Source organism: Polypterus senegalus, chromosome 16, assembly GCF_016835505.1.
Source record: "Polypterus senegalus isolate Bchr_013 chromosome 16, ASM1683550v1, whole genome shotgun sequence".
Classification (NCBI taxonomy): Eukaryota; Metazoa; Chordata; class Cladistia; order Polypteriformes; family Polypteridae; genus Polypterus; species Polypterus senegalus.
Window position 1 is genome coordinate 39,415,024 of NC_053169.1, and position 23,645 is coordinate 39,438,668.

The 23,645-nt window shown below is 37.2% G+C and overlaps 1 protein-coding gene across 2 annotated transcripts in view; it reads left to right on the forward strand.

Annotated features, from left to right (window-relative positions):
* Positions 1-23,645, forward strand: part of LOC120516677 (FERM domain-containing protein 6-like) — a 77,297-nt gene that overhangs the window by 46,134 nt on the left and 7,518 nt on the right. For both annotated transcript variants that reach the window (XM_039738530.1, XM_039738531.1), the window contains 8 exons: positions 2,152-2,228; positions 3,846-4,032; positions 6,709-6,864; positions 11,979-12,044; positions 18,836-18,904; positions 19,794-19,968; positions 20,898-21,233; positions 21,974-22,105. In XM_039738530.1, the coding sequence (XP_039594464.1) occupies positions 2,152-2,228; positions 3,846-4,032; positions 6,709-6,864; positions 11,979-12,044; positions 18,836-18,904; positions 19,794-19,968; positions 20,898-21,233; positions 21,974-22,105 (1,198 nt within the window). The remainder of the gene's footprint in view (positions 1-2,151; positions 2,229-3,845; positions 4,033-6,708; positions 6,865-11,978; positions 12,045-18,835; positions 18,905-19,793; positions 19,969-20,897; positions 21,234-21,973; positions 22,106-23,645) is intronic.

Sequence of the window (23,645 nt, forward strand, 5' to 3'; positions counted from 1 at the left end):
AGCATGCATTCTGCATGGTCCAATCCTAACTAGTGTATATGATATGACAATGTGCTTGAAACCGGGTCCTCCAGAGTTTTCCACATTGAAAGGATCTATACTTGGATAATTTGAAACACAGTGCCATAAATATAACCATTGAAAAAAAAATTTCAATTAATACATGAAATTTAGGGGCTTTCCTAAAAAACCTGGCCAACCCATCTTACCTACACTCATTAACTGCTGTAGCAATTATTCTTTATAGCTGTAATAAAGCTGTAGGCAGTATGTCCAAGCTATAACAACACTTTTAAAAGAGTAAAACAACTATATAATGTGAAATTGTGTTGGGATCAAAACTTTTAACGAGATTTTAAGATAAATGAAAGTTTACACTTGACAAATTTGCACGAAACACTAAGTAATGTCTTTGTGAATTTAGACTTACCAAAATGGACCTGGGTCAAAACCTTACTTGTAAGCAATGTTACAAGGCACCTTCTTCGCTTCATTACTAGTTCACATTTTTTGAGAAATTCTCCTACTCAAACCTTTTGGAAAAACAAATCTTTTCTTACTTATCAGACAGTTTTGAAATCACATTAATCAGTAATCCATTTACAGCACAGTTACTGATTGGGCATTGCTACTTAATGTGATAACGTACACTGCACTGCTGGTATACTGTCTTACTTTGGTCAGCTGGGACAACTGTACACTGTCTTATCATAACACTATGAGAAAAGTTAGTGTTATACCTAAAATTAGAAAAAAATCACTTTATGAGGAACAATTCAGAAGTTCTTTAGGAAGTGGTGTACATGTATTAAAGTTTAAGTAACATGGTAAACCATTGCTGATTTTTACAATACATAATCTGTTTCTTTTTCTGCTCTCTGGATGGGTATATTGTCTTATATGTGTTGAATAAATATTGTGTTGTATGTTTTACTGACTTCTAACAAAATTCTTAAAGTCACTCCCTTGACCTGAGATGTGTGTGCATTCTGAACACTGTACTTCACTGACACACAAGGAATATTCACTGAGGCATATCTAAAATGCAGGCCACTCTTGAGTTGAGTAACTAGACATTGTAATGGACAGCTGAGGTTTATCAGGCTGACTTGCATACAGTACACAATAGTGAAGCATACAGAATAATCCCTAGTTAAAGCAACATGGAGGTGATAGGAATACTGGGTACATTGCAATTTGACAGCAGTCCGGCAGTACACAAACATTAGAAATATTTGAAATAAAACATTTCTGATCTGATGAGGCCTGAAATTGGTATAGTAAGCAAGAGACCAGTAAACTGTGGAGATAGGTGCAGTGACCTTCTGAGGAAGCCCTCCTCCAAACTAGGAAGGCAATGCTGTGCTGGGTTTAGCCCACTCCTAATAGTGTGAGTTAGTGTATTTCTTTATCTGCTTGTGCCTCACATGTGTAGAAATTTACATTACTGTACTGTGGATTAAACAGATGCACTATAAAGTTAAAACTGGTGTCAACTGAATAATTAATAGGGTGGTTCTGATAATGGGCCAAGAATTTAAATTAAATATACAGTGGAACCTTGGGTCACAACCGTAATTCATTCCAAAACTCTGGTTGCAACCCAAAGTAATTTCCCCCATAGGATTGTATGTAAATACAATTAATCCGTTCCGGACCATACAAGCTGTATGTAAATATATATATATATATTTTTAAAAGATTTGTAAGCACAAAAATAGTTAATTATACCATAGAATGCACAGTGTAATAGTAAACTAAATGTAAAAACATTGAATAACACTGAGAGAACCTTGAACAGAGAAAACTAACCTTGCAGTCTCTTTAAAAACAAGCCCGGTGCATTGTTTAACTGCCTTCTTGGCCTTACTGCCTTTTTGCGCTCTCTCGCTCGCTGCACAGAGAATGCACAAGGAGGAACTGAACACGTGTGGAAATCATCGGCGCATACGACTGGAAGGGAAACTGGCTTGTTCATCACCCGAGTGTGTGGTCGTGAACAGATGCAAAAGTTTGGCGAACTTTTTGGTCGTAATCTGATTTTTACGTGGTCCGAGACGTTCGTGACCCGAGGTTCCACTGTAGTCTGCTTTATTACATTACAAGCAATGGATCCCTGACATATTTTTTTTTTCTTTTTTGCTTTTACAGGGATTTGGCAAGTCTGGTCCTTTATTCTGTGTCAGATTTAATGTTCAGTATTACGTAGGAAATGGAAGACTAATAAGGTAATATTTCAAGTTATAAAATATTGATACTTCAGAATTGTGATAAACCTTATCTGTGTTATGTAGCTTTACTGCATTTTTTTAATCTTTTACCTCGTTTTGCGAAGATATTAAATCACTGTCATTACTTTCAGTTTTTTAGTCCACACTTTTCTGTCAGTTTTTATTCATCTTAGCCAGATGTGTTCCAGACACTTTCTGCATGCAGTTGTCATTCTTTCCATGTTTGCATGGATTTTCTAGCACTTCAGTTCTGCCTTCACATCCTAAATATCTACATATTTGGTCAATTAATAACACTAAATTTGCCAATGAAAGCATACCTTGGGATGGACAGGCATCCAATCCAGCATCAGTTCTTGTCTTCTAATCAATAATGCCAAACCCTTAACTGGTGTTAAGCAGGCTTTGTAATGAATGTTACAATAATGCTTGATGCACAAACTATATTTGTTCATAATATATGCACTATTTTGGAAAAAATAAAACAGCCAAAAAATAAAGTATTCTCAATAAACTAATTTATTTACCACACAATGGTCTCGGAACCTTTAGGTCTACAGCATGGCAAAGGCTTTACTTGCAACATTGTTTCTGTCAATGTGACCTTCTCAATCTCAAACAGAGTGAAAAAGTATGAAGTACACACAAATATTAATCTTTATCCATAAGATATGGTCTCATTGACAGTGTGTACCATCATAAAGCACATAAGAAAATGGGAGGAGGCCATTTACTATATCCAGCACAACACATAATAGAATGTACCACAAGATAACAAGATTGATTTACAAGTTTGTTAACCCATGAGAGACAAAAGGGTATAGCTACAAAAAAAATATTAGTTATAAATGCAAGATGGATGAAGCCAACCTACAGGAAGCAACCTCTGACAAAGGTTTAGGGGTTTACATTGACACAATATTTCCATTCTCTAGACTATGTCTACAAGTTTTTGAAAAGTCTAATAAAATGTCAGGTTATTTTGTTAAAAAAAAAAAGAAAAACATATACAGTACCAAGGAATGTCAAACAATGGATCTTAATATAAACTATGATATGTTATTCTAAGACAGTAGGTGGAACTAGTGAGACAAATTGTACAATAATCTGCAGTTTTGTCACAATTGTACAAAAGGCATAACAACTCAAAGCTGTGCAAAGGAGAGTGACCAAATGCCTTCTGGGAATGAAGGTCTCCTGTGGCAGTCTATTGGAATTATATATCTCTACTCTGAACAGAGAATGCTGCCTGGGGACCGAATTCTGGTTTTCAAAATCTCAAAGGCAGCAATAACTTTGATCGATTAGAAGTATTACACAGTAAGTCACATACTTGGGGACACTGATGGAAACAGAAGGAAAGAGTATAAGTGAAGCTAGGTAATGCTGCTTTACACAAAGAGTCACAGACACTTATCTATATGGAGTGAATAAATACATTTCCCCCATAATCCTAAACTTTGATGGGAAATGCCCCACCCATTTCAGTAGTGATCCTAGGGAAAAGTCACGATGGAAAAATTGAGTTGCACAGATCACACACCATGCAGCTTTTTTTTTAATCAGACTGTGATTTTCTGGATTTTATATGAATCATGTTCTTATTGGTTTTAGTGACAGGACCGCCAGACATCTCTACTACTGCCACATGAAGGAGAAGGTCTTACATTCTGAATGCACCCATAAAGAAGAAATCTACTTTCTCCTAGCAGCTTACGCATTGCAAGTAGACCTGGGAAATTACAAGGCGACAGTACATATTGGAAAGTACTTTGAGCCTGAAGCCTACTTCCCCCGCTGGGTAAGACTTCTGTGAAAAGAGTGTTTTAATACAGTTCGAAAGTTAAAATGCTGTGCCAGGTCAATTCAGCCAGTGGCTTGTCTAAAATGGTATAAGCCTCTGAAATGAACTTTGTCCTTGCCGGAATGCATTAAATCTCAGAAGTGCATGTTCACTGCTGAAGAAATGAATAGCCATAACGTACCATTGCCAAACTAACCTAATCCAATTCAGAATGGCTGGGCAGGGGAACAAAGTCTAACATGGCAGCAGTAGACACAAGGCAGAAACCCAACCCAGTACAGGGTGCTAACCCATCACAGAGCTCATTCATACACACATACATACAGACACACAAAGCCAATTTAGGACTGCCATTTAAACCCACCCATCTTTGGGATATGGAAATAAAAACAAACTTCTTGGAATGGATTACAGAGACAAAAAAATTCTACCAAGTTCTATGATAAGCACCATATCTGGAACACAGGATTTGTTCTGATATGCCTGACTGATATTATAGTAAGGAAAAACATCCAAAACACACTTGTGCAACATACTGTATCTTATCCAACAATAAAGTTAAATCCCTGGTATGCAGCTGGCAGTGATGCAACTGTCTGGCAACTTTATCAGTGCTAATCTGTGTTGCATTCTTTTTTCATATTTTGAAAAGCTGCCTGATACCGACTTCATGTGAGGAATGCTGTGGGCTTAAGCAAATAAAAAGCCTTAACTCGCCTGCAAACAATAATGATAACAGTTTTTGTGTTCCATTGAAACTCAGCATTTTGATATAATCAGTATTTCCTTTTTAAACTTTTCTTATAACATAGATGGATATCTCCCCTTAATTGATTGGTAAATAATTAGCAGGAGCCATTCAGAACCAAGTATAGGTGGCAAGTAGCTTAACATTTTATGCATCTACTGCACAGATTTTCTATTCTATTTTTTATATTTTTTTATGCCCTAAATGGACAAAGTACTTTGGGGCATATGCAGGGTGTCATGGTAGCTAAACTGTGGACTGGTAACTAACACACATGCCCATTCATTATCACTATGTGACACGGAGCATGCCTCTGTCTATTAATTACTAAACTGACTTAAGCCCCTTGCTTTTAACCTCGAGTTGTGACTCTGACTCAGAATTCTATGCAGTTACGGTTAAACCTTGGTCAAGCTCGGGATGACATATAATGATACAATTTATAGTGTAAAGACTGAATAACTCTTGAGATAGTATTCTGCTGCCATCTAACAGATAAATGAATATTATGCAGCACAAAAAAAAATCTATGCTTTCTGTCTTGTTATGGTAACTCATCAATATTCATGAATGAGGCACAGCCTCCAATGGAAAACACAATAGCAAATGAAAAGCAGTAAAGGCAATTTTAGAATGAACTAAAACTGAATCATTGCTCAAATCAACTGAGAATGATGACAATGTGAATTGGTTGTCAGACGTTGAAAAGGAAAGTGAAACTCATGCAAGATACGGAACTGTATGAAAGAACCCCAGTGATATGCCCGTTGAATTCGGTCATGTTAAGCTTCACCATGGTGCGACATTAGTTGCATGACAAAAAGGCAAATCAGTTGTGTTCAAATGAAAGGACAAGCAAGGTGCTAGCCCCCAAAGCACTGTTCACAATACGACAACTGTCAGTTTTTGTCAGAGGAAATCTGAAATCACTAAGCCTTGCACCGTGGTAGCCTGCATTAAAACAAGGGACGTATCGATCATGCAGGCCTTGACTGACATTCTGCCCTTTCATGAACAAGCAACAGAAAGAAAATCTAAGAAATATGTGCAAAGAAACATGCTGTTACTGCCCCAATTGCAACTTTGGCTGTGTCTCAGAACAAATCATACAGATAACGGTTATTAAATCTGCATCAATATAGCAGTGGACACTAAACATACCTTTTCTACTGTATTTATGTTGACGTTTTGATATTTACATGTCCCTGTTACATGTAACAACATTTTTTTCTTTGTTTAAAAAAATTTCAATGTATTTTGGCTAATTTTTCTGGGTGTAAAAATAACATTAAATAAGGTTGATATAGTTTTGCAGTCCATTGAATCTAGAGAGCTATTAAAATGTGCAATAAGTCACTCACCATTTCTTACTTGTGTTTCTTGTAATTAATTAATATGGTGTTTTAGAAATTATTTTAAAGCTGACTTTAAATTTTATTTTACTTGACAATGAACCCTATCCCTGTATCCATTTAATAAATCAGCATAGTTCACTTCAGGATTATGAGAACCTAGAGCCCACCCCAGCTGCTCTTGCTACAAAGCAGCGCCAACCATGGATAGGAAAGCACCAGACCATTACAAACCATGCCTCCATAAGCACACATATTCACTGTAAGGCTTAATTGACTTATCTGCTTCTTGAGTTGTTTTTCCATAGCATCTTTACCTTTTTTTCAACTAAAAGTTACAACCAGCCACCCTTGTAGTATTTTCTTCATATGTTTACAGATTTTATGTTTAGTTTTGAAAAACAGAGTAAACGTTAGAGGAACTCCTGCTGTTGGGCAGAATGGTCTGAAAGCGCCTGACTGATCTCCCATCTACTATGAATACAATAAGATGTAACATCTTCCAAGTGTCTCAGGAACTTCCAGAAGACGTGATAATAGTAGGCCATTAACAAGAATTCTTTATCTCCACAGATCATTCTGAAAAGGGGATGTGACTACATCCTAAAACATACACCCAAAATACACAGCGACCAGCAAGGAAGGACAGTCAAGGAAGCTTTACTGAGATTTATTAAAGAGTCATGTCTGTTGGAGGACGTGCCTGTCCATTACTACAGACTTCATAAGGTATTGCATTTTGTTCATTTATCAGTATGAGGAATTCAAGTTACCTGAAATTTTGCTGCCTTTGTATTTCAGCTACTTGTTAACACTTCTAAAGTACTGCAGAGTATAGTGTCCAGTCATTGTTTGTTTTTATCATGAAGAGGCTTGTGAGGGGTGGACCTGAAAGTCTTAAATAAAAGAGACCGAGAGTCAGGGTAAAGTCCTCTTTCATACCAACTTACTGTAGGTGTGTGTGAAGATGTTGTGTCTGTTAATGCTCCCCACAATGTGTGCTTTGATCAAAACAATGAAAGCTTAGTACCACAATAAGATTCCACAACAGACTCTCATCCTATTAGCAAACAGACATTGTGAGAAAGGAACCATGTATAAAAAAGAAAAAGTTCATCCTAACACTACATATTTTCATATTAATGGGAAAAGATGCCTACCTTCAAGTTGAACAAAAAAAGAAAAACCCACACACACAGTGAATCAGTTCCCTAAAAACTGGTGAATATGCAAGCTGAAAACACTCTAGGCAGGGACCATGTCAGTTGCCCACAGCGCACGTTGTAAAAATACACCATGGAACTCTGATAAAAATTGTATTCAATTGTGTTGCTGTTCTTTTTGAATCAACAACACTTTCATCGATGTAGATTGGGGGATTGTCTGCAGTCAAAGTTCAATATTGTGTGCCAGACAAACCTCCATCTCACTCTTCACCGAGACAAGCAAACGGGCATAGCTATGATGAGGAGCTAGATTTGTTTTCTACTCCCAAAAAATAAAGAAAAACGGCAGAAAAGTGAAAGAAAACATACCATTTTCACAATAATTGGGAGGAAGAGTTCTTTTATATGACAGTGAAAGAAAAGTGTGTATGTCTCATATGCAGGGCGACTGTGGCAACAGCAAAGCGGCACAATGTAGAGACACTTCAGCATGTGTCACAAAAGCTTCCATGCTAACTACCCACCTGGCAGTGCACTACGTGCAGAAAAAGTGAGTTAAAGGCAGCTATAGACAAACAGCAGTCTTTTTTCACAAAGCTGGTGAAAAATTCACAAAAAGCAAATGAAGCTTCATTTAGAGCTGCAAATGTTTTGATAATAAAGAAGAAAGCCTTTTTGGACGGGGAGGTGTTGGGGGGAAAAAAAAGCAATGATGATAATTGCAAACACTGTGTTCAAAGACGAGAGGAATGGTCCCAATGTCATCATCACTCTCTCCAATATCTAACTGGGGGCAAGTATGATGCTTAGAAGAGTGTCAGCTATGTCCGAAAACTTGACAGAGCAGCTGGACCGGGATCTGGTTAAGTGCAGGTGGTTTAGCATCCAGTGCGACGAGTCCGTGGACAGTACAGTACATCACAGCTGATAATGTTTGGCCAAATGATGTTTGATGATTTCTCCACAAAAGAAGAACTCCTGAACTACTGCCCGAAGAGAACAATGAGGGGAGTTGACATCTACAACATGTTGAAGAGGTTCTTCGTGGAGAAAAACATACCACTGGAAAAGCTGGTGTCGGTGACTACAAACAGGGAACTGCCATTACGCGCCAACATGCAGGTTTCTTTGCGCAATGCAAAGGTGACACAGACTTTCTACATTACCACTGCATCATACACCAGGAGGCGATATGTGCAAAAGTGACCGGCTTTGATCATGTGATGACTCCCGTCGTGAAGATCATAAATGGCATCCGCTCCAAAGCCAAACAACAAGATATTCACGGGTACTATTGGAGGAGCTGTCAGCTGAATATGGTGACCTGTTACTACACAGAAACCCGATGGCTCAGCAGGAGACGTGTTTTGTGCATTTTTTGCCACTTTTGGGAGAAATCAAAGAGCTCATGCAATCCAAAGGGGGTAGACTCCTTGCTGCTCGAGAACACTGAGTGGATACTTGACCTTGCATTTTTAACGGACATCACTGGCAAGTTGAACCATTTGAACTGTGAGCTGCAAGGCAGAGGTACGACTGTCGCAGACATGATAAGCGCTGTAAATGCATTTAAAGCTAAGATGAACATTTTCTGTGTGCATTTACAGAGAAAAAAAGTCCTGCACTTTACCTCCGTGCAGTCAATGCTGAATGACAATGCTTCTGCATCTGGAGCTTTTAACAAAGCTGCAGAAACATACTCTCAAGTCATAAACAGACTTGGGCAAGAGTTTGAGAACAGATTTTGTGACTTGAGCCATGTGTGTCATTAACTTCAAATTCCTTCATGCAAGTGGAAATGACATGCACTGCTGAGCAGCTAAGTGCAACGTTCAACTTGGATGCTGGACAGGTGGAGAATGAAATCCTAATACTACAAAATTACCTCCACCTCAATGCCCATCAGGAAGCACCAAATTTGGTGTCAAGTGGACACAGAAAAATACAAAGGTGTATGCACAACAGCTATGAAAGATGCCTGCCTTTTTGGTTCAACCTATCTCTGTGATCAGCCTTTTCTGACAAGAACTTCAAACACAGAACATGCCTTACTGATGCGCATCCACAAGACTCATTCAGAGTTGCAGTGTCAAAGTATACCCCAGATTACAGTATACTGGTGAACAGCATGCAATGTCAGGCTTCCCACTAACAGACATTTACAGACAAAGAAAGAGATAACAGATGTTTGAGTGAAACTCAAATATTGTGCAAAAATGTGAAAAATAATTTGTTCAAAGGTGTAACAGATATGATGCTTTGTTTTAAATGCTATAGATCTGGCGATTAGTACAAATGTGATAGGATTCGTTTTAAAATGATAAGAGATGTTGTTTTTTGTTTTGTTTTTTTTTAATCTTATGTCCTGTCCTCTGTCAGTCAGATAAACTCCTTTCCAATGACCACGCAGACAAGCGTTTCCAGTTTGCTTTCTTTACTGAAGCCAGTTGGAATAGGGTAAAACTACAAGTAAATAGTAAACAAAATAAAGTGAGAAATTTACATACAAATTCACACAATAAACTTAATGGCAGAATTATTCATTCTTTACAAATACGTAAAAAAAAAAATAAAATGGCAAACATTATCTGTGCAAAGCTGGTAAGAAAGTCAGAAAAAGGTACGCTAACAAGTAAATTTTTAATGCAGTGAAAACTCCGATAACAGCGATAAGTTGCTAGAACATTTTACCTTAAACATACTTCATTAAATAACTTCAAATACTTAACAGACTCACCGATATTCATTAATACAGAGAAATGAATAGCTATAAAACATTTCTACGTACCAACAATGCCAAACTGAACATTTATAACAAAGGAAGTAAGACAAACGGCTGCTCTCCGTTTGTTTTTACTCTCTGAGGCTCAGCTTGATGACATCATTGCCCAGAGACTGGCTGTTCCCTAAGTAAAGAAATGTTGAATTTCACCACTAGATGGTGCTAATCTTTATCCTTTCCTATTTCCAATCTAGAACAGCACATCTTACATAACAGGTAATTTGTACAAACATGGAACAGAGTTCATGATTTGTTTAAAAATATTACAAAGGTATTGGTTAGTACAAAAAGGACATGATATATGAATATTTATTATTATTATTATTATTATTAAAGGTGAACCGTGCAACTTTATGTTATTTAGGAAGTTTCAAGTAGCCCTTTTTATTACTCGGTAGTCTTGAAGTAGCTCTCAGTTTCAAAAAGGTTGGTGACCCCTGCTCTAGGTAAACACTGGGAGCAACACAAAAGTACAGTACTAATCTTTACTGGAAATAATACATGTACCACCTCTTGGGCATACCTACACAGTCTTAAACATAGAACCAAGACCATTCTACACCAAATGCTCACTCTTATTAACTACCATACCCTTTTCTGTCTCTGCCTCTTTCTCTCATTCTGGTTTCTTCTATACACGGAGTGCTTGTTACCGTCTATACTTCAGACTCCATCTGTAAATAATCTCTGGAATGAAGGTGGCTTTCAACCCCTCTCTGTGGTCAGTTCCGCTAAGCTCTTTAATAATTTCTTGGCTCAGGAATGGCCATTATCTCACTCCAGGAAAACTACACTAAAACAAACCCTTTTTGACTTCTGATGTCTTTGTTAACCTGAGCATTCCATAGCCTTTAAAGAACCAGTTCTTTTCAACAGCTGAATGGTATTTTGTGTTTTTTGAAGGACAGCATTGTCCCAGATGTATCTTATAGTGGCCCCTGAAGTCTTACCACCTCTGCTGTAACCTCCTTGGCCCCATTGTGTCTTTAATAACTGATCAAAAAACTCAAGCAATGACACGGTTGTTTAAGCCAGTATGTCATGCCATGTAATATGTCAGACTTGCCAACTGTAGTGGCTGATCTTGTTGCTGGACTTGCCAGTTTAAATGACTGAACATCATTGGGCATGTCTAATTTTCTGACTGCGTGTCAAGCTTCCAGCACAGTTGTTCTCATCCGGTTTTCTGACAGCCAATAACGTTTTGCCTAGCAGTGCCAATGCTGTACCAAGGGTTAACAGCTACAGTGAGTTCAGCCACAAGCTTTGCCCTTTTTTTCTTTTATTGATTATGTCATGGAATGAAAAACACGAGATTTCAGACAGATGGAGTTCTATTCCATTTTTGAGGTCCTAAACACCTGTGTAGCTTATTCTTTTTGTTGCATTATATGCATTGTAGTTCTGGATGAGCATTCATTGGTTGTCAGGCTTTCAGCTGTCATGCACACAAGCCCACCACTATTATTAAAGACAATATCATACCCATTTAATTTTGTCAGAGTGAGTCGTGGACTAGTTGGAGTGAGTCACTCAGCATGTCGCATTGTGCAGCTGGTTTCACAGGACCTCATCACCATCTGTATTTGACTCACTAAGATGATGTGAATGAAGGCCTTGCCTGAAAATAGTATAATTGCATAATGTAACATGGCTTTTAGCCACTGACATCCTGGGAGAATACCCTTGAGCATAGTTTCTCTTCTAACATAGTGGTGTCCATTTGCAGTTCCTCTGGGGAATAATAATACGTCCTGCCAGAAATGACACCATTCTTTTCCTATTGTCCAGCCAGACAAAGGTTGTTTTATAGGGACTTAAAATGTAGACCAGCAAGCTTACTACTTTTGTGTTTAGCTCACAAGCCTTTTAATATTGAATTTGTATTTCTACAGGATAAAAAAGAAGTCAATGCCTCCATTCTCCTTGGGCTAACACTGAAAGGACTACATATTTATCAGGTATGTGTAAATATATCTGTAAAGTTTCTTGGCTATCTTTTTGGTTTGAATTTAGTTGTTTGAAGATAGTATTTGGTAAGTTCAGTAATGTGCAACAAATTTCAACCTTGGGGAGTATTTGCAGTATTTCAAGACAAGGACAAAATGTAGGCTGTAGGGAATACCACAAAAGGTTTTCAGTTCCAAGAAATTAGATATTTTAAAAAATAATAATTTTTAGTATTAAATATTTTAAAATTTTCTATTTACATTGTGGAGCCAAGAAACGGCAAGAGTAGTAAAATCAACCAGAGACGTGTTTTGTTCACAGTGTGCTGCGTAAAGGTTTGTATATATATACAGTATACTGCAGAAAGGGGTGATGTGCTTATAGGAAAAACCTACATGTTCACCTTTTAATTTTATTCACTGTTAAATGCTTTAGCATTTATCAATTCATCAGCTTTCGAACTTATCAGTTTTCTTACTGCGTTTCAATTAGACAGATCCTAATAAAGCATCCAGTACCAGAAAACAGAAAGACAGTTAAGTATGTCATGTCAGCCATCTGCAGTCACAGGTGATTCAGCTTGATTCATTTATTTACAATACATATTCAATATACATTTTCATGACTATAATGTTAATTAATGCCACCTACTCCTGTCACAAGGATGACAACTAAACCTGGTTTCTATTACACCTTTCTTCCATTGGTTTTTGGAACCATTTATAAAGATATTGTCACGTCATCCTACTGGATGTGCATTTCTTTAATAATATTCCCATGTAATAGTGGACATGCTCACACTGCCTTAAATTGGTGAAAGCCAATAGGAAACTACAGTCTCCCCTTACAAATTAGTGTAGATTGAAAATTCAACCACCTTAAAGTGTGCCTGTACAAGGATGCAAAGTACTTATACTATTGTAACTAGATGACTAATGTATTAAGTCATAAATGTATTTTTATTGTGTGATTTGAAGACAAAATTATGGTAATTTCAGAAGTATATGGAAGATATTAAGTTTTAACATGCAAGTTCAATTTTGGAAGTATTGTATTTTTCTGTGAAAATTGAAAAATTGACTCTAAATTTTCTGTTCAAATGTGTTTCTTTTTATATGTGTTATTTTTAGATAACACATATATTTTATGTAAGTCTATTACACGGGTATATGGCCATTGTACAAGTTTCATTGACTTTTTTTTATGGTATTCACTCTCCTAAGTTAAAAATCTTCTATTTAAATAGCTTACCATGACACTAATAATGATTCAATACCTCTTCACCTTTTCACATTATAAAACTAAAATGGGTGGCAAATTGATGATATATTTTAACTCAATACATTTGTGTTCAAAAAGATTTTTCCTGTTATGGTCCAAAATTATACTAGGGCAGTAAAGTAAGCACAGTTAGACTACTTGAACATTTTACTTTATTAATGAACTAGCAAAATGCCCGCGCTTCGCAGCGGCAAAGTACTGACTTAAAATTTTTATTAAGAAGAAAATTAAACCTTTTTAAACTGAGGGAAAATATACCAATAATTATTTGTTAAGGATATCTTTTTGTATACCACATTTTGATTTCAGCCTTCCGGTTGTAATATGACCAAGCTGTGCGCTGAGCTTACTCTTGAGCATGCAACGTACAGTTGGCCATGTGAACAGTAATCTTGTTTCAAATCTCACAGCTTGGATTGCTGCTGTCATAATCGGTTTGAGTTTCATGGTTTATTTCAATGACGACAGTATTTGCAGGACTTGTGTTGAAGTGACATTCGGCATCTGTCAAGCGTTGTAAGCATACAATCGGTTTCATCGATAACTTCACATCCAGCTTTTGAGAGTTTAAACATTCATAAACATCAAAGTGTCCAATACTGAAATCGTCACCTGTGAGTCTAAGATGTTTAAGAGGCATTGGCAGTTGTCGAAAGGTGTAAAATATTTGGCCATTTCGTACACTTGAAAGCGACAACCCGAACAATTCAGCGGCAGCCATCAACTCACATGCAGAACCATAGGTGAAGGGCTTAAGCATTTCACTCTTATAGTGCTCCTGTGTAGTATAATTATCTCCTGTACCGTCATCAGTCCACACCTTGAACCTGTCCCAGTCATTCAATACATAAGACACAATGTTCCTCCGGATATCAAGAGTGAGCCTGATATGGCCATGCAATATGTAACACAGAGAATGGAAAAGGTAGGTGCCATCTCCGGGCATGGAAACCACTCGGTAAGTGACAGTTTTTTGATCAATGGTGATCACCTCGATAGACATGTTAATGGGGGTACGGTTGGAATGATAAGGGAAATGGGTACCTGAACAATGTAAAGTAAGTCTAAGATACCTAAACAATAACTATAATCGTAATAAATGAACAATAAAACAGTGGAGAAGCTGTGGATTAAATAAAAAGGTTGTAGTTATCAGCAGGGAGACATGAATTCCATGGCGAAGCAAGGAAGGGAATGTAGAGACCGGAGCGATGGACGGCCTTATATAGGCAGGCAGCCAACAACGTGGGAGGCGTTGGGATGGGGGACCCAACGCGGCCCCACACGGTGACCGAGCTGCAGGCTATGGACATATACTGTATATGTACGTAAGTAGGATTCAGTTAGCGTTGGGAACCCGCGTACCAAATTTCTTGAAGATGGGCCCATAACTAACAAAGACCGTTGAAAAGTTCAATATGGTGGCCAACAGTGGCATCATACCACTGAAATAAGTATGTACATCGGTTTCAGTTAGCACAGGGAAGCCGCCTACCAATTTTCGTGAAGATGGGGCCATAAATAAGAAAGTTCAACATGGCGAACGTTGTCAACCGTTATGACCGTTACGCTGTAAGGAATGAGCATGCCAAATTTCAGCCTTCTACCTACACGGGAAGTTGGAGAATTAGTGACGTTGGAAAGTTCAATATGGCGGCCGACAGTGGCGTCATACCACCGAAATAAGTACGTACCTCGGTTTCAGTTAGCGCAGGGAAGCCGCCTACCAAATTTCGTGAAGATGGGGCCAGCCTTCTACCTACACGGGAAGTTGGAGAATTAGTGACGTTGGAAAGTTCAATATGGCGGCCGACACTGGCGTCATACCATCGAAATAAATACATACATCGGTTTCGGTTAGTGCAGGGAAGCCGCCTACCAAATTTCGTGAAGATGGGGCCGTAAATAAGAAAGTTCAACATGGCGGATGTTGTCAACTGTTATCGACCGTTATGACCATTACGTGTAATATTTCGAAATGAAACCTGCTTAACTTTTGTAAGTAAGCTGTAAGGAATAAGCCTTCCAAATTTCAGCCTTCTACCTACACGGGAAGTTGGAGAATTAGTGATGAGTCAGTGAGTGAGTCAGTGAGGGCTTTGCCTTTTATTAGTATAGACTAGCAAAATACCCGCGCTTCGCAGCGGAGAAGTAGTGTGTTAAAGAAGCAATGAAAAAGAAAAGGAAACATTTTGAAAATAACGTAACATGATTGTCAATGTAATTGTTTTGTCACTGTTGTGAGTGATGAGTGTTGTCATATATATATATATATATATATATATATATATATATATATATATATACACACACACATAAACATATATATATATACATATCTATACATATCTATACATATATACATATATATATATATCTACATATATACACACACACACACACATACATACATACATACACACACATATATACACACAAATACATATATATATATACATACATACACACACACATATATAAACATATATATACATATACATACATATCTACATATATACACACACAGCTATTTCAGTATCAGTGCAATACGCTGCTTGTTAAAACGGATGACTCCGCTCTTACGTGCAAGTCTGCGTGGATATTATGAACTATCGTATTTGTTCAAGTTCTATTTAAATTTTTAAATAGAAGGAATTTTTATTTAGTCGACAGAAATATCTTTGGTAGGAATGGTAAAACAGACAGGAATATTATTCTGAATAAATCAACTCAAACCTTAAACAACTTATAATATTTTGCTCTCCATAAAAATATATCCTGTCTAAATTATACAAGTTAGAAATAAAGTAAACGTTAAAAGAACAAACATTCAAATTTCTTTACTCTTATGTAATTTTATATAAAAATAAACTTAGATTTTAAATATCCCAAAAGATTTTGCTCTCCATAAAAATATATCCTGTCAAAATTATACAAATTCAAATATGAACATGCTGCATAACAAAACCTGGAAATATAAATAAAATGTGTTCCTTTCAGCAATAACAAATCAAATCATTCAGTTGTCTTTGCTCATATGTCATTTTAGAGCTGGACGCCTGGCATCTTTTTTTGGCCACAGGTTCGTTTCTGTTTGGTGTGAGGTTCTGTGTTGTGGAGATTCTCAGGATGGATTGCAGGTGCTCATCAGTGAGGCGACTCCTGTGTGCTGTTTTGTTAGTCTTTATCACTGAGAAGAGCTTCTCACACAGATATGTGCTACCAAACATGCACAAGGTTCGAGCCGCATGTAGACGGACTTTTTTTGTTCTTCAAAGTCACCAAAGCGCCGTGCAAACTCAGTGCGCTCAGTTTATCAGCAAAGTGCGTATTTGGGAACACCGTAGTGACGACTTGGTTTAACATTACTTGGCAACAGGGAAAGTGGGGCAAGGTGACTGGTGCATTTGTGTCTCCCATAAAAGCAGCTTCACTTGAAATCACTTTGTGATTGTGCACGTCCGCTGAAGTGTCAGATTCTTATTTAATTATCTGCTTTCTGTATCTTCTGCATTGCATTCAGGTTACCCTGATGTTTTGTCTCATAGTGCCGTCTTAGATTAAATTCTGTAATTACAGCCACATTAGCTCCACAAATGAGACACACGGGTTCAGTAAACATATACTCAGCCTCCCATCGGTTTTTAAAGGCTCTATTTTCAGAATCAACTTTTCTCTTCAGCATCGTGTGAGCTAGCTTCGCAATAACTTGCAGCATCATAAGGTAGACTTGATTAACGCGGTAAGTGTTGGCAAGGCAGCTGAAGCGCTGCATTATGGGATCTGTAGTTTATTGTGTTACCAGCGCTTCATATACCGGGCTTTAATAACAATAATACAGTATATAAAATGATCTCGCGGGCGGATATAATTACGCCGGGCGGATGTGGCCCGCTGCCCTTGAGTTTGACACATATGGACTAAATAGAACTTGAAAAGATATATTTTTCAAATGTGATCGCAATTCAGATAGAGTTGACGCGCACTACAGCCTGCATGCCTCAATAAGTCATCCTCCCTCGCTCTTACTTTTTACCGTTCATCTAATGAATACACTGAGTATGGCTTTACCAAAACAATCATTGATGGCGAATAAAGTATCCATTATTCGAGTATGTAGATCGGGATATATATATATATATATATATATATACCATCGTAGCGAGAAGTAGTGTGTTAAAAAGCTAGAAAAGAAAAGGGAACATTTTAAAAATAACGTAACATGACTGTCAATATACAGTATTTGTTTTGTGAGTGTTACTGAGTGTTGCTGTCATCAAGGATTTGATTATCATTATTTCTTTCAATCAGGTTCGTATTTGTAGGATGTGTTGTGTTCAAGTTACATTCCGTGTTTGTCAATCGTTGTAAAGATGACAGGTTTCATTCATCGATTCGTTTCTTACTGCATCAATAAACAGCTCGTCTTCTTCTTTATCTGAGACCTGACACACTGCATGCACGGGTTTTTTACACTGTCTTCCTTTAGCGGGACATTGACTTTTTCCAACGTGTGCTTTGTTTCCGCAGTAGTTGGATTTATGAATATGCTTATATGTATCAGGCGCTTCATATTTTTGCTGCCTTTTCAATTGTGTAATTGGTTTTGTTCAGCGCTCTTTGGAACTGATGCTTTTTATCTGTGCACTGCGTCAGTTCACGTGAGTCGCTCGGTGTACATGCATCGAAGGTTCCCAGCTGTGCTGGTGCCATCTCGTGCTATGTCCATGGCTGTATTTAATGTTACCTTAGTCCTGGCACTTAAAACTTTCTCTCGCAGTTTCGCTGAGTTTGTGTCAAACACCACCCTGACCATCTCATCTTCCTCTCCATAAGCACAGTCCTTCACCCGTGAATATTTACCCGTGGCAGTTTGCTATTGGATTGCGCTGACGGACGGCCTTATATGGGCAGGCACTAAATTACAAACGCCAGCGCAGCCTGTCTATGAACTTAATTTAAAGTGTAGGTTTACATCGTGCTTTGTTTCCGAAGTAGCAGAACTCATGAATATGGTAGTATATGTCACTCGCTCGCTTCTTATTGTTTTGCTGCCTTCTCAATTATATAATGCATGTTTTCTTCAGCGCTTTTTGAGGTCTTCCTGGTTTTCTATGTACTGCGTGATTACGTGGGAGGCGTGATGATGTCACACGAAACTCCCCCCCACGGCGTTGAAGCTCATCTCCATTACAGTAAATGGAGAAAAACTGCTTCCAGTTATGACCATTACGCGTAGAATTTCGATATAAAACCTGCCCAACTTTTGTAAGGAAGCTGTAAGGAATGAACCTGCCAAATTTCAGCCTTCCACCCACACGGGAAGTTGGAGAATTAGTGATGAGTCAGTGAGTGAGTGAGTGAGTGAGGGCTTTGCCTTTTATTAGTATAGATTAAAGCAAGTAGTTTTATATGTCAGTGTTTGTAGGATTTAGATAAAAGTATTGACTCATAAGCTAATTTGAATCCTTAAAGTTTTGTCATCTTGTTTTTTTTTGTTTGTTTTTTTTTTTCATTCCAGGATTTGAACAATCGATGTGAACTGCTGTATGATTTTCCATGGTCAAATGTTGGCAGGCTTACATTCTTGGTAAGATAATAGAATACTTCTATTTGGTTATATACTGTAACAGAAAAAATAAAAGTACAAATAATGAATATAGGCATATTTCACAGGAGGGAAAAAGAGAAAGTCAACTACAACACAAATTCAAAAGAAGTAAAATCTCAGTGCCCCACACAAATTTACTATCTTCTTGCTGTGTCAGCCACAGCAGTCATTTCACCATAATCCTTGGGTTTATGTTTTTATGATAGAACAATCCTTGTCCTTCTACAATCAGATCCCTATGTCACCATTTTCCGATTTTTGTGTCTAACATTGCAGTGAAGCGGTCACTAATAGGTCCTAATGGCTCAGGTGACAGAAGTGACCATATTCAATTTCAAACCATTCACCAGAGATTTCCATCTGCATATGTTCAGAGCAGCCCTTTTCGGGCTGTAGCTGGCAGGTTTCACAGTTACAGAGTTCATACATTAAAGTGAGGCACTGGAGGCCTATTGCCTAAATCCTAATGTGAGTTTCTTTTTACGCAAACATTTGAGTAGACTATTAAGAAACATAAACCAGTGGCCCATAAGTTAAACTGATAAAGAAAGGAGATTGTTAATTTGAGGGTTTCATACCAGTTACAATGCTGCTTTTATGTAACATGAATATAAAAGCTGTCCATTGCAGGACATGCATGTTCAAAGGGCCAATTTGGAATTGCCCAATTAACATGACACACATCTCAATGGAGAGGTGGGAGAGCCCAGAGCAAAACAATGGCAAACACAGGGAGAATATGCATGCTCCACACAAACAATGACTGGTGGGATTTGAGCCCAGGACACTGCATCTTTTGAGGTAGCATCTCTAACCACTGCACTTGTCAGATTTTAAAAAAAATGTTGAACTGTTTGACATTTAACAGGGGAAGAAATTTGAAATCCTGCCAGATGGGTTACCCTCAGCTAGAAAACTGGTTTATTATACTGGGTGTCCCTTCAGATCTAGACATCTTCTGCATCATCTGAGCAATACTCACCGGTTGTACCTCAATATTCAGCCAGTACTGAAGCACATTCGGAAAATTGAAGAAGCTGAAGGTTAGAATTTTTTTTTAAGCTGCAACTGATTCATTAGAATATTTGTTTCTTAAAATACAAGGTTTATTTTATGTTACAAAATGCTTTTTGTGAAAATAATTTTGGAATGGAAAAATGGTGGTGCATATCATGCATTTAAGTGCATTAAAATAAACAAGGAAACACTTCATGTTCATTTTTTAATTAAAGAAAACAAAAAAACAGAAAACCACAATCATTATGTCAACATCCATGAATGGAGAGCTGTTGTAAGACATTGGACACATTAGAAGATGTCCAACAAGTACATAAATTATCCATCTGATCTGACACAAGGTGTTTTATTTAATGAAAAGGTAAATGTAGACTTGTTTACTGTGATGTTAGTTAGGTCTTGCAAAAATGAAATAAAACTTGACAAATGGTAAGTGAATTTATTGAATGATAATCAATAGTCATAAAAATAAAAACTATCTATTAAATCATGATTAAATAAGAATAATTTAATGTATACAATAAAAATCACATAAAAAAAGAAAGCCATCTTTGATTTTTCTCTAAATAGTAATTTTAAACAGGATGAAAATACCAAATCATGATGTTAATAGAAATGCAAGCTTTTACTAGCGATTTCAAAATTCAGTGCAGAACAACAAATAGATTTAGTCATTCTCTAAGCTGAGATTGGAGCATTATTTAATTTTTGCTCGAAAGCAGGTTTCCATCTGTAATTGTGGGTTTGTTGTTGTGGAAAATTCACTTTTATCTTTCAAAGTCATGTTTTAAACTTAACTATGGAACTATTTCTGTACCTTTCAAAAAATACTGATGGTTCTGTTTTAAAAATGACAAAAGATTAATGGAAACCCATCCCCATGTGATGTGTAAGATCATTTATTTTTAAAGTGTCCTGTTCACTCACTTTTCTGTACATTTTTTTCCCTTTATAGAGAAGAAGTGTTACAGAGAGTCATACATCAGTGACACCCTTGAAATGGACTTAGAACCCCTGGACAAGCAGTCAAAAGATAGTAGGAGTAGCCAGGGCAGCAATCGGAACCACCGAGTCTCTCTCCAGTCTATCAGCAGCCATGGCAGTTCTGGCATTGAGGCTGACTCCCGTCACCAAATGTCTGTGGAGATGACAGTAGATGAGCCTTTCTCTTTAGAGCCTACCCACAAGTCTATGAAATCTTTCAGCTCTGTCATCAGTCATGGAAGCTCACACACCTCAGGTATCGAGATGTGCAGCAAAGACCGCACTGAAGATGACTTACAGGATGATGGTGAGGAATTATTGGTCTTTGTTTTGAATGCATGATGTAGTTCTGAAATCAGTGGCAGAAACAAAATGTGAATGTCCATTTAGTTGCAGCTGTAGCCTACTCTGCGTCTTGTGTCAAGTCTGATTTAACATGGTTGTACCATCTTGAAATTGAAACAATTAATAGTACTTGGTAGATTTTTTATTGCATTATTTTACACTTAATTGCCTATTCTGCTTTTTCTGCTGAGGGTCAAAGTGGGAAAATATCAAGTTGGACAGACACAGTCTACCATCCCTAAATACTGCAGAAATTCCTCAATATTACCCAAAACAGATGTGAGATATAGTCACTCTTGTGGAAGGCACCCAGAGGCATCCTTGCCATGACCACAAACCACAAGAGTGACCTTTCTAATCCACAAATACAGCAGTTCAACTCTGACAGCTCCCCTTCTGCATTGTTTAACTCCTTGTCTTATAAGCATGTAAAACCTCAGTTGGAACCTCATTTAGACTAATTTTACTTAGCTTATTTACTTCAGTCTTTCAGTCACCACTCAGAATTCTAAATAATAAGTTGGTAAATTTTAAAGTTTTGTCCAAGAGAGGGAAGGCATACATATTTCTTTAAATATTAAGGAAAATGAAGTTACAAAACATAATATGTTGGTCTAGTATAGGTTATTTAAACAATAGTTTGTGACACAAACATTATTGTTTCACCACTGTAAAATATACTCATCCTGTATTTTATTCTAGAGGTTGAGCTGGCAGTGGATGGACCTCAAGAGCCAGTTGCAGATGAACAATTTAAGATGAGCCAGCTTTCTGAGCAGATGACAGAGGCGTCAGTGGACCCTCCTGAGCTGCCACAAGAATTCAGTTGGAAGGGTGAGAGTTCAAACTCATCATAAACTACCGAGTCTCTGTTTAAGTAGAGCTGTTAGGCTGGAAATTTAACCTACTCTTCATGAACATTGATGTGTGCTTCATGCTTATTAGAACCAGAGAGAGTTTAATTAGTATAAAGCAAAATATTTTAATGGACAACATGCTCTTTCAGTCTTAATTTTAAACTTGCATTATATTTCCTAGTGGAAGAATGCATGGCATCTGATTGATTATTGCTGTTTGAATAACTGAACTCAAGAGCAAACATTTTCCACAGATGATGCTTCTCATTTGTACCGTGCCTTACCTTTAATTTAGGATTTACCTTATCTTTTTTACACACCTTTGTTTTTTAGGTGATTGAGATGTTCTTTTTATTCCATTTTTACTTCATAATACAATCCTGCTTTTTTTTAAAATAACACCTTTAAACTGTGTAGACAAAACAAGTTTGTAAAGGGTGACAACAGTAATGCTGGTCAAATATTAATAATACAGTAATACAATGTACAAAATAACTTTACTGCTGGATAAGTTTACATTAATTGCACAATTTTAAAACAACAGTATTTTACATTGCATTTTTGCAATGCACAAGACGTTATTAATTAACTGTCATCATATAAATTAGAGAAGGAAAAATAAACAACTGTGGTTTATATGCCAGTGTCTTATCCAACATACTCCACTGCCTTTACAATAGTAAGATATCATTTAAGTCATTTCCAGTTAAAAAGCTTTCACATACGTACAATCCTCCTACCTGCTTGGTCCCATTGCTGGTGCCTGTCATAGATATACTACTGGTCAAACGTTTTAGAATATCTCAGTTTTTCCAGTTGTACTTCAAATTTAATCAGTTGAATTGCAATGAGTGACCTAAAATGGTGAAAAGCTAAGAAGTAAACAGCCAGAGGTTTGAATGTAAAGTTTAGTTTAGCAAAAACTGTCAAAAAGGAAGTATCAGAATGTTACAAATGGGCCTTCTTCGGAGAACAGCTAGTATGTTACAACCTATAGATGTTAAAGTAAATTAAGCCTTGCCAGTTGAAGCAAACAATTTGCACCGGTGTAGCAACTTCTGTTGATTACTTAAAAACCTTTTGTCTGTCTTAAAGCAGAGTTGGAACAGACTGTGTTATTACATCCTGCGAAGTACTAATTGGACAGTATTACACTATAGAAACTTCCAGCGATAATGGCAAGAAAACTGTAGTTAACAAATGAAAAGAGACAAATCCTTATAATTCTTCAAATGTGTTCTAAAGTTTTTGACCAGTAATGTACATGGGGACAAAATTGGAAACACACCTGAACATGGCACAAGACTGTGGCAGAGCTCACTCATGTAAACATTCATACTCAAAACAGGTCTAGTGTGGAATTTTAGTTTAACCTAAATTGCATGTCTTTTAAGAATTTGGGAATAAAACTGGAGTACTTAAAAGGAAACCCAAATAGATATGCGGGACATGTAAACTATACACATACAACAATATCCAGGTGCAAGATTCAAACCCAGGGTGCTGGACCTGTGAGG